The sequence below is a fragment of the Chionomys nivalis genome, chromosome 11, assembly GCF_950005125.1.
Source record: "Chionomys nivalis chromosome 11, mChiNiv1.1, whole genome shotgun sequence".
Classification (NCBI taxonomy): domain Eukaryota; kingdom Metazoa; phylum Chordata; class Mammalia; order Rodentia; family Cricetidae; genus Chionomys; species Chionomys nivalis.
In genome coordinates, this window is record NC_080096.1 from 7,741,526 (window position 1) to 7,753,106 (window position 11,581).

An 11,581-nucleotide genomic window follows, 5' to 3' on the forward strand; every position below is an offset into this window, starting at 1 on the left:
GTAGACCAGGCTGGTCTCAAACTCACAGAGATCCGCCTGCCTCTGCCTCCCGAGTGCTGGGATTAAAGGCGTGCACCACCATCGCCCGGCTGGACCTTTTCTTTTTTTTTTTTTTAAAAAATATTTATTTATTTATTATGTATACAATATTCTGTCTGTGTGTATGCCTGAAGGCCAGAAGAGGGCACCAGACCTCATTACAGATGGTTGGGAGCCACCATGTGGTTGCTGGGAATTGAACTCGGGACCTTTGGAAGAGCAGGCAATGCTTTTAACCACTGAGCCATTTCTCCAGCCCCTGGACCTTTTCTTTTCTATATATATATATATATATATATATATATATATATATATATATATATTTTTTTTTTTTTTTTGGTTTTTTTTTTTTTTGTTTTTTTGTTTTTTTGAGACAGGGTTTCTCTGTGGCTTTGGAGCCTGTCCTGGAACTAGCTCTTGTAGACCAGGCTGGTCTCGAACTCACAGAGATTCACCTGCCTCTGCCTCCCAAGTGCTGGGATTAAAGGCGTGCGCCACCACCGCCCGACTCTTTTCTATATATTTTTAACCGTATGAGCTTGCATGTATGTAAGTGAACTGTTTGTGCACCTGGTACCCTCAGAGGCCAGAAGAGGGCATCAGATGCCCTGGAACAGGAGTTACAGATTGGTTGTTTGTAAGTTATGTGGTTACAGGAAATTGAACCTGGGTCCTCTGCAATAGCAGCAAGTACTCTTAATGAGCCATGTCTCCAACCCCGCTGTGTGGGGGGACATTTTATATTTAAGTCATAACTTTTTTTTTTTTGTTTTTTTGTTTTTCGAGACAGGGTTTCTCTGTGGTTTTGGAGCCTGTCCTGGAACTAGCTCTTGTAGACCAGGCTGGTCTCGAACTCACAGAGATCCGCCTGCCTCTGCCTCCCGAGTGCTGGGTTTAAGTCATAACTTTGTGTGTATGTATATGTGTGTGTTCTTCATGTTTGAAGATTCCCCCCACAATTCTCGAGTAACTGGTTCATATAATAGGGCACACACCCACACGTTTTAGCACCAGGAGGCTGAGGCAGGAAGACACTGAGTTGACTCCAATATAAAAATCCTTTCTTGCCGGGCGGTGGTGGCGCACGCCTTTAATCCCAGCACTCAGGAGGCAGAGGCAGGCAGATCTCTGTGAGTTCGAGACCAGCCTAGTCTACAAGAGCTAATTCCAGGACAGGCTCCAAAACCACAGAGAAACCCTGTCTCGAAAAACCAAAAAAATAAACAAACAAACAAACAAACAAACAAATAAATAAATAAATAAAAAATACATAAAAAAAATCCTTCCTTTATTGCCTCAAGTCCAAAATCAAAGACAGCCAGCAGTGGCAGTTCAGCAGCACAGTGCATGCTTGGCCCCGGCTGTGCTCCTCGGCACCCAATGAATTAAAAAAGGCCGGAGAGAGATAGATCATCTAAGGAATTCTGCCATTTAATGTTTACTTGGAAAGAGCAGAGCATTGCTGTGGCAACGCACACGCCATCATAAATTATGGGCGTAGTCACAAAGCTTGAGCAAGAAGTTTTACAGAGCCGGGCGGTGGTGGTGCACGCCTTTAATCCCAGCACTCGGGAGGCAGAGCTAATTCCAGGACAGGAACCAAAAGCTACGGAGAAACCCTGTCTCGAAAAATCCAAAAAAAAAAGTTTTACAGATAAAGATGCTGGCATCGGATATTTTAGAACAATAATCCTGGCCACAATGACTAATAACAAGAGTGATGTGGATCTAAGCAGGCAGCTGCTGCAGATGTGTGAGGTTCTGGGTAAGGTCGTGGCCTCTGCAAGTTTGTGTCTCTGGGAGTGTCTTCAGACAACCACAGTAAGAATGTTTCCTACGAAACCCCTGAAGTTCATTTGTTTTTCTTTTTCTTTCTTTTTTTTTCCTTCTTTTTCTTAATTTCGATACAACGTTTCTCTATGTAGCCCTGCCTGTCTTGGAACTTGCTCTGTAGACCAGGCTGGCCTCGAACTCATAAACATCTGCCTGCCTCTGCTTCTCAAGTGCTGGAATTAAAGGTTGCGCCACCACCTCCCAGCTCCACCAAGTCATTTAAACTACCTTTGTCTTTATCACTCATTGTGTGTGTGCATAAGCATGAAAGTCAGGACAGCTTGCCAGAATTGCCTCTCTCCTCTGCCATGTGGGCAGGGCGCAGAGCTGGAGTGGAGGGCTGGAGGACAAACCCGAGCTTTATCAGGTCATATGCCTGTTAGGCAACAAGAAGGCTGCCAACCATATCTGTCGTGACCCAAACCAATGGCTGCCATGGATTGGGTGCCAGGTCCTGTATACGTGTGCTTTCACCCAAGCTCCGCCCCCAGGAAGTGAATTTTCTTGTTCATCTATTTTCAGAGGAGGAGTAACTAGTGGCTTCAGGTCACCAAGTGGAAAAACTGAGGAGTCAAATTCAGGGAATTTGATTCTGTAGCCCAAGTTCTTCTTCACATTCTGCCCACTTTACAGTTGTGAAGACTGAGGATTGGAGCTGTCAGGGCACTCACATCATAGAAATGAGAGATGGTGCAGCAGGTTTGAACCGAGGGCTGTTGTGTCCCAGGGGGAGCTCATGTCTTTCTGCTCTGGTCTGCGGACCTCAGGTCTCAGCAAGGTCTTGAACACAACTACTGTAATATCTCCGCACATTTTTAGGAAAGGCATCGCCAAGAGAGCTGGTCTAAGCCAAAGTTCACATTCAACTTGGTTGCACTTGATACGGTCTGAGCTGACTACAACCTGCCTCAGGAAACCAGAGGAGCCAGCCAGCCAGGAGGGAGAGTCACACCTCGTCTCCCTAGGACACGATCCAGGGGCAGGACTAGTGACTGCAGACACATGCTGGCCCAGGTCCCCAGGTCATCCAGCCTCTTCTGCAAACGGCAAGACTGAGGCCCAGGCAGAGGATCCCACGACCGTGTTTACTTCACAGAATTGCTGTCCTTTTGGCCACTTCTCTTCTGTCCCCTTCCTGCCATCTCCAGGTCCTCATTTTGCAGCTGGGCACATCGGGGAACAGCTGTTCTTGTTGGCACCCTGAGCCACATCTGGCAGATGTGTCAGCAGGATGCAGAAGGGATGTGTGAGTAGCCTTAATGTGATGTGGGGGAGCAGCCGTGGGCAGAGCTGTGCCTGAGGAACTGGCTTGATGGCCTCCCCCTTCCTTCTTTTCTTTTTTAAATATATATTTATTACGTATAGTGTTCTGCCTGCATGGGTGCCTATACACCAGTAGAGGGCACCAGATCTCATTACAGATGGTTGTGAGCCACCATGTGGTTGCTGGAGATTGAACTCAAGACCTCTGGAAGAGCAGGCAATGCTCTTAACCTCTGAGCCACCTCTCCAGCCCCCCCTTCCTTATTTTCTTGTCTCTCCCCTACCTCTTCTCTCTCTTTTTTTTTTTTAAATCTCTTCCCATATGCCATGTTTCCTGACCTAATTAATCCCTCACTGGTACTTCTTCTTTTTTTTTTTTTTTTTTTTTTTTGATTTTCAAGACAGGGTTTCTCTGTAGCTTTTTGGTTCTTGTCCTGGAACTAGCTCTTGTAGAACAGGCTGGCCTCGAACTCAGAGATCTGCCTGCCTCTGCCTCCCGAGTGCTGGGATTAAAGGCGTGTACCACCACCGCCCGGCTACTTCTTCCTTTTATACTGGGCCCAGTAATTCACCATTATCCTTTATCTTCCCATCCATGACTGAGAGGGGGGATAGTTTATCTTTTTTTTTTTTTTCGAGACAGGGTTTCTCTATTTAGTCCTAGCTGTCCTGGAACTCACTCTGTAGACCAGGCTGGCCTCAAACTCGGAGAGATCTCCATCCTCTGCCTCCCCGAGTGCTGACATTAAAGGTGTGCACCACCACCGCCCAGCTTATCTCCCTATAATATATAATATAGAAGTCAAGATTTGTAAGGCCCAGGGAGTTTAAGCTCAGCCCCTGGGCCTCTGCCCTCCCAACAATGAGGAAGAACACAGCCCTGTGGGACAGGAAGGCCAGAGCTGGTGATCCATGCTCTTGGTCTCAGAGAGGATGTTGGGAGGAAGTGTCTCCCTTGAAGCTTGGAGCTGGTCTCAAACCCAACCTAGATTGAGTCTCTGAGCTCCAGCTTAAACCCCCTCCCTGCCCCGTGGAGTCAGCCCAGGGTCTATGACGTTTATAGGATGTAAAACCAGAGAAAAGGAAGTAGAGACAGAAAAAACGCAACCAGGCTGTTCCACAGGGACCCAGGCACAGAGGACTTCTCCCCCTGGGATTCTGTGACTGTCATTTCTGCACTGGGACGAAACGCTTGGTACTGGGTGAACCTGAGTGCTTTGATGTCTGCGCTGCTCGCTGGAGGATGTTGTCTGACCTCACCTCCAGCTGTCTCATGGCAGCCATGACTGTGATGCGGCACTCAGGAGGCTGAGGCAGGAGGATCCTAAATTCTACGCCAGCTTGGACTACCTATTGGGATAGGGCATTTAAAACAACAAAGCATGCCAGGTGGTGGTGCACACCTTTAATCCCAACAGTCAGGAGGCAGAGGCAGGTGGATCTCTGAATTTGAGACCAGCCTGATCTACAGAGTTCCAGGACAGTCAGGGCTACATAGAGAAACCCTGTTTTGGAAATAAAAATTTAAAAACCAGGGGAAAAAAACAAGATTAACCAATCAACATCCTAGGGAAAACTCACTTGGCAGGAGATAAAACCACAGTGGGCTACTTCCTGTCCCAGCTGTAAGCATGCTCTACATGAAAGCCAGCCTATCAAAGTGGGAAGGAGGGAGTTAAATCTTTGCCTCCACAGTGCTGGGATGGAAGCCAGGGCCTTGCTCATGCCAGGCAAGTGTTTTACCCCAATCCTTGGAGAAAACCAACTAATCAATGATGGTAGACATGACCAAGTCCAGGAGTTATGCGGACTTGCTATTTAAGACATAACCGATCGTCTACAGGTACAAAGGGTTGTTCCCACATTAGCCTGCCCGACGTCTGCTGGCGGTAGATCTGGGGAGGCAGTTTACAAGACTAACTTCATTTCGGACAGCAGTTCCATGGAGTGACTTGTCATCTCTACCCATGACTTTTTTCTTGAGACGGGTTCTCTGTGTGGTCCTGGCCATCCTGGAACTAACTTTGTAGACGTGGATGAATTCGAACTTGGAGATATGCCTGTCTCTGCCTCCTGAGTGCTGGGATTAAAGCTGGCACACAACCTAGGTCCCTCTGGTCATTCCCAGGCTTTAGCAACTTCGACTCTTGGAGGCCAGAACAAGTCTTGTGTTACTTACCTGATGACCAGGGTATAAGGCTGGGTCCTACCCAAATCACCTCACTAGCAAAGTCAGGTGTCAAAGGAACCCATTACAAATGACATAATACTCCCATCAAGAAATTCCAAAGGTTTTAGTACCTGTGACTGGAATTAGGGACAATGACCAAAAGTTATAAAATAAGCAGGAAATGAGATGACTTCCCAGATATCAACTTGGGGGTTACTTTTTCTGAGCAGTCCAGGGGACTATTAGAATTTTTTTTTTTTGAGACAGGGTTTCTCTGTAGCTTTGGAGCCTGTCCTGGCACCACCACCGCCTGGCGGACTATTGGAATTCTTAAACCAGGACATGGCTAATTTACAATTTTAAAACTCTAGGCAAAATTTCCATCTGGGTGTGGTGGCACAAGCCTTTTAATCTCAGTTCTTGGGAAGCAAAGGCAGGAGGATCTGAGTTCAAGGCTAGCCTGGTCTAGAAAGAGTTCTAGGACAGCCAGGGCTACAGAAACCCTGTCTTGAAAAACCAAAGATTTCAAGTTCCCCAGCACAAGCCGGTCTGAACATTCTGTGGCTCAGACTCCAGGCCTCTCCAAAGCTGCAGGGAAGGCTCAGAGCAGGAACAAGCTGCGCCGGAGAAGGCACTCGGTTCACAGAGCTGATGGATGTGGCTCTCTGGGAACCCAAGAGCTTGGTCTGAGCTGGAGATGCCACCCAGTATTTGGTACTCAGACTGACTTCCTGCTCCCTGGCGTCAAGCCCACAGCAGAGCAATTCTGCCCTCTACTTGGCTGGGCAGACACGAGAGCTTTGGGAAGGGCACCTAAGCAGTTAGGCTGAGGCCAGAACAGTGATGTCAATCAGCTCAAAAGCACATGGTCTGAGTGTGCCAGACCCTGGGTCCCCACAGTCCAGAATCACTCCTGTCAACACAGGGCACTCGGTGACGCTCAAGTTTGGGAGTCTATAGTGTCACTTCAATAGCGGAGCGACAGCGTTGGTGCCCCTGCCAGCCTACCATTTTCCACAAGCTCCCCTCTCCCTGGCTACAGTGGGGCATGGGTAACTCCTGCTCTAGCAAGCTTTCTGGGTCATTCCTGTACCTGGCTCCTCTCTCCAGAGACCAGAGCCCTGGTTCTGGTGAGAGGATGTGGTGAGGCTGAGAATCAAGTTCAGCACCTTGGAGAGAGAACAGCGTGCCTTTGAAACTTACTAGGCGGATTTGAACTCAGGTTTTGATCCACAGAAAAAGCATTATGGGGGGTAAGCAGATGTGATTAAACAGGTTCCAGGTCCTTGCCACTCCCTTCTGGGATTGCCTCTAGTGCCAGGGTGTACCCTGCCTTAATTCTGCAAGATGCCCACATTCTGAACACTCAGGGCAGTCCAAAGTTAAGAGCCCCCAGATTTCACTATCTGGATCCTCTACCCGACACTACTGGGCCTTAGAGCAGGTTCTTTAACACCTTGATAGGTGCTTGATTAGCCAAGGGGCTGGGCTTGTGATTGCTGGGTCCCCAGAGACCACAGGACTCCCACATTCATCAGTACCACTGGTGGGACCAGAAAAGGTCAGGGGTCATGACTGAGTTATTATAAATACACATTTTTTGTTAGGTGACAGAGGGCATAGACGGTGCTGTACAGAGCTGGTTTAGGCTTGGGGCCAAACGCCACAGAGACAAAGACTGAGTCCACCCAGCAGGGCAGGCCAGGCAGCATTCTGGGGCCTGTAACACTTGGTTGGTGGGTAAGAGTCACTGGGAGTCTCGTTCAGGGCTGGCAGGGCCCTAGACACCTTGGAAGCTCCTTGGTCCAGTCCGACTGAGGTCGCGGGTGGTGTTGCAGTGGCACCTAGGCTCAGCTTATGTCATTCAGGGCCTGGTGGGACATGAAGGGCGTCAGGAAATTGTCTAAGGTGTGCAGGACGAAGAGGCACAGCAGGGAGACTGGCAGGTCACTCACCTTGCGGGTGAACTCGGGCAGCACAAAGGCTGCGCGGTGCATGTCCGTGTTATAGTATTTCAGCTGCATCTGCTCCACCTGGGCCTGTGTCAGCTGCTGCACAGGCTCCCGGAAGTTGGTGCTCTGGGGACCAGGGACCAAAGGGTATCAAGAAGGGGCTCTCAGCGTCCACCCACACCCTACCTTGCAGGTGACCCCCAGCTCACCGGGTTTTTGCTACATAGCATGAAACCAATCTGGCCGCTTGGGTAGGTGGGGATGGTGCAGTAGGCATAGCCCACGACAGGGAAGAGAGATTTGCAGAAGTGTCTCATCTCCTTGATGAGGTCCAGGTGCAGCCACTGGCACTCACCTGTCGGGGAGTTAGTTGTGGGTCAGCCTTGCCACAGAGAGAACAGATGGCCCAATTGTGCATCCCACTGTGCCCATGCTCACCCTGGCAGCAAAGGATTCCATCCTCCTTGAGTGCTGTCTTCATGAGCTGGTAATAGGACTCCTTGAAAAGGCTCTCAGCGGGGCCTGAGGGCAGAGACCACGGCTAACCTGGCTGAGACCTCCAGGCCAGTCACCCATGACCCAGCCACACGGTTGCTCAGCGGCAGAGATGGTGCTGGACCAAAGTTTGTGGACTGTGGAGCCTACTGCCTCCACCTAGGGGGCCCTGCATTTAGCTCCCTCCCACCACACCACACCCCACCCCACTCTCCAGGTCTCCGTCTGTGGTCGCAAGGGAGAACACAGCTCTGGCTGGGGGGCTGCTGCGGGTATGGGGCTTGCCCTGACTCACCCATGGGGTCCGAGGAGTCGGTGATGATGACGTCGAAGGCATCTTGGTTCTGTTTCATGAACTCAAAGCCATCACCCACGTGGAGGGTCAGCTTAGAACTAGAATAACCGATGGCCATACCCGGCAGAAACTTCTTAGAGACTTCAATGACATCCTGGAGAGGGGGACAGGAGGGACTGTGCTGGGTCAGAGGTTAGGGACTCCTTGGACAAGCCCTTCCCTTTCGGAACCCCAGTTCCCACAGATCTGTAAAATGGGAGGAACTCTGGAACTTCAGCTATTCAGGGGCTGACTAGTTCTCACCCGGAACTCACCATCGTGTAGACCGAGTGTCCTGTGTACAGAGCAGGGCTTTCTTGACCATTTATTAGGTTTTTTGAGACAGAGTTTTTCTGTGTAACAGCTCTAGTCCTGGAATTAGCTCTGTAGACCTTGAACTCAGAGATCTGGCTGCCTATGCCTCCCAAATGCTAGGATTAAAGGCGTGCACCACCACCGCCTGGGAGACCCTTTAATATTTTTGAGACAGAGTCTCATGTAACTCAGGCTGGCCTCGAACTTTAAATCTTGCTTCTATCCCCTAAGTGCTGGGGTCTAGGTATGTGTGGCTACAGAATTCCTGATGGCCAGGACCCTCCTTCTATCCCTAGCTAGCCTTATCAGGTCACTGCGATGTCTCTTCCAGTCCAGAAGATTAGCTGCACGCTCAGGACTCACCTGCCCGTCATCCCGGAACCTTGGGCAATGCTCAGTGCACAGTGCTCACTAAAACCACACTGGGCATAAAGGGTAAATGCCTTAGTTGCTGGCGATGTCCCTGGCCCTGCCAGGGCCCTAAGGCAGAGACCAACTCTGAACACAAAGAATTAACATCCACAATGCAACGTGTGCCAGGCTTTAACTACCTGGTTTTCCTACTGAATCTTTTCAGACTGAGGAAACAGGAACATTGAGCCATAGGGTGCAGTCAGGAAGGTCTGGACAGAGCTGACCCTGGGGACCCAGGCCTGTCCTACAGCACCCACCTCATCGATCTCACACTGGACCACAGACTCCACAGACGGGTGCTTCACCACTTCCCGTAGGACGCCCCCATCTCCACCCCCGATGATCAGCACCTGGGTGGAGGAAGGACAAGTCAGGCCTGAGCAGGTCCGCTCCCACAGAACCTGGAGCTGTCAATGCGCCTCCCAGCTACAGGTCTCTGACTCATTTTCTACCCTCCAGAGAACCCTTCTGTTCTGGAAGCCCGGGTTTCCCCTGGGGGCTTCTCAAGAGACCAGCTCCCGCAGGGGCTCCACTCATCTGGACTGGCAATTTCTAACAACCATCTGGGTGGCATCTGGCCCCACACCTAGTGCCAGACCTGTTTTGAGACCCTGAGCTCGGGGCCGAACCATGGGGGGATGTGGTACCTTCCTCGGGTTGGGGTGGCTGCAGAGCGGCAGGTTGGCGATCATCTCCTGGTAGGAGAACTCGTCCCGCTCGGTACACTGGATGACGCCATCCAGAACCAGCACGTTGCCGTAGGTTTTACTGCGGGCAGAGTGACAGTCGGGGATGTGGGTCCAGCGGCACGGGGAGATCGGGTCCCAGCCCGCCCTGGGTGCGCACCGTGGCCGCCACGGGGTCCCGGTGTGGGCCGTCGGGGTGACACGTGGCAGGCCGGCCACGAGTGGGGGCTGGGTGGGCCTCGGGGTCCCCTCGGCTGACGTGTCCTGGGAGTGACACGTGGACGCGGGGCCGGGACGCGCGGGCTTAGCGCGAGGGAGCCGGGCCTAGCGCAGAACTTCTGACAGCTGTCCCGGCGCGCGGCGGTCGGTACCTGCGGAAGACGAGGATGTCTTGGTACCGCGAGCGCCGGTGGTGCAGCAGCTGCTCCACCTGCAGCGACAAGGCCTGGCCAGGCCACAAGCTGCAGGTCTCTCGGAACCAGCCCTCGCGGATGGCGGCGGGGCCGGGCGCGGCTGTGCTGTCGGGGCCGGGATCCATGGCGAGCGGGCGGGCGGCGCGCGTCGCGGGCCCGGGACTGCAGGCCGCGCGGAGCCGCAGCACAACGGGACCAGTTCTGCCCGCCGCCCGCGCCACAACCTAACCCGTCCGGGGGCGGGGCCTGCGTTGAGGGGCGGAGCCCTGGCCATCCAATGGCGGCGTGGGATGGCCCGCGGCCTCACGGGTGCTCATTGGCCGCCGGGTCGCCGCCAGCGATGATTGGCTAGGGCGAGCTGTCCGTCAGCAGCAGCAGGGTAGTGCGGCCAGCTGCCGGGCCACGTGGGGTCGAGGGGCCCAGACGGCGGGAGGGTTCCGGGACGGGCGGCGCCGGCGCAGGGGTTCAAGGGCCGGGGCCTCATCCTTGGCAGCTCACTGGGTTTAAGATCCTGAGTTTAGTCCGGGCCCCTAAAGTATTTTTATTTACTTGCGAGGATTGTCGCGCCATTGGCTCCTTTGCTTTGAATTGAGAGCCAGGAGCGGGTGGCTGCGGAATAAGAATGGGGCTCTTTCCCGAAGAGTTTCTAAATTTACCCGCAGATCCCAGGAAGAGGCCCTGCACATTCATATTCAGAACCAAAAAAGACTGGCGCGCATTTTTTTCTTTTTGACAAACTGAGTCTTGCTCCTTGAAGGGTGGGAGGGAACGTGCTGTTTTTATGAAAATGTCAAGGAACTTATCAGAATCACATTAAGCATGCTAATTACCAAATATTAAATGCTAATTGCTCCATACACAATTTGAATGCCAAGGAAGGAGGATGAACCCGGAATAAGCAATTCCTGACACGGTGTCAGGGATGGCTCTTGACTGACATTAGCGGCCTCCACCTGGAGCGGGAGCGTGCTCCCTTGTCATAAGGCACAGGCTGAAGTGCAGGGGCTGCTGTTGCTGGGGGCCGCAGCCTCAAATCTGTCCCCTTCCTCCCCCTCGTTGCTGACTTCAAGCTCCTAAACGGAGGAGCGAGGAAGGCAGTCCTAGAAAGTTGCCACCGCATCCAAGTAAAGGATCATAGTGGCTCAGATGGAGGGAGATAGTGTGTCCAGTTTTACAGGCTTGACTGGGATAGCCTGTACTTGGTAGAGTGTCCTGTACTTGGTAGAGTGCATGGCAGTTCGGCCTCTGGGCTATAACTGGCTGCTCACTTGCCAGGAACTCTGAGCCAGAATGCAGATTGCCACAGGGGTAGGGAGGTTCCTGGAGATGCCAGCCCCTGATGACAAGCTGAGCTGGGTCTGGTCCATCCCTCCCCTGGGAACAAGGGTCCAGCATGTACCCTCCAGACATGTGCCTTTCAGGTTTAGGAAGATGGAGGTACTGAAAAAACTGCAAATAAAGCCAGGCATCGTGGCATACATCTTTAATACTAACACCGAAGAGTCAGAGGCTTGAATCTCTCTGAACTATCTATAGAGGAAAACCAGAGATCCATAGGAGACCTTGTCCCAAAGAAAACAAAAACAAACCAAAAAACCAAAGGCAACCAACCCACCCCCCTCCTCAAAACAAAAACATAAAAAGTAAATAAAGACCTGCAAACAAAA

The 11,581-nt window shown here is 51.8% G+C and overlaps 1 protein-coding gene across 1 annotated transcript; it reads right to left on the minus strand.

Moving 5' to 3' along the window:
- Nucleotides 1-6,867: 6,867 nt before the first annotated feature.
- Srm (spermidine synthase) lies at nucleotides 6,868-10,149 on the minus strand. The gene is made up of 8 exons (XM_057784316.1): nucleotides 9,873-10,149; nucleotides 9,463-9,583; nucleotides 9,073-9,165; nucleotides 8,048-8,201; nucleotides 7,696-7,779; nucleotides 7,467-7,612; nucleotides 7,261-7,383; nucleotides 6,868-7,176 (listed from the first exon to the last, which is right to left on the minus strand). The coding sequence occupies exons 1-8, from the start codon at nucleotides 10,037-10,039 to the stop codon at nucleotides 7,156-7,158; spliced, it is 909 nt and encodes a 302-aa protein (XP_057640299.1). The 5' UTR covers nucleotides 10,040-10,149; the 3' UTR covers nucleotides 6,868-7,155.
- Between the last annotated feature and the right edge of the window lie 1,432 nt (nucleotides 10,150-11,581).

What these genes read in the sequence shown, in the direction of transcription:
- Srm (XM_057784316.1), bottom strand. Translation starts at nt 10,039, where the DNA reads ATGGATCCCGGCCCCGACAGCACAGCCGCGCCCGGCCCCGCCGCCATC. An exon ending in GACATCCTCGTCTTCCGCAG is followed by an intron (nt 9,584 to 9,872) that starts GTACCGACCGCC and finishes CTCTGCCCGCAG; the next exon opens with TAAAACCTACGGCAACGTGC. An exon ending in TGCTATGTAGCAAAAACCCG is followed by an intron (nt 7,384 to 7,466) that starts GTGAGCTGGGGG and finishes CCTGGTCCCCAG; the next exon opens with AGCACCAACTTCCGGGAGCC.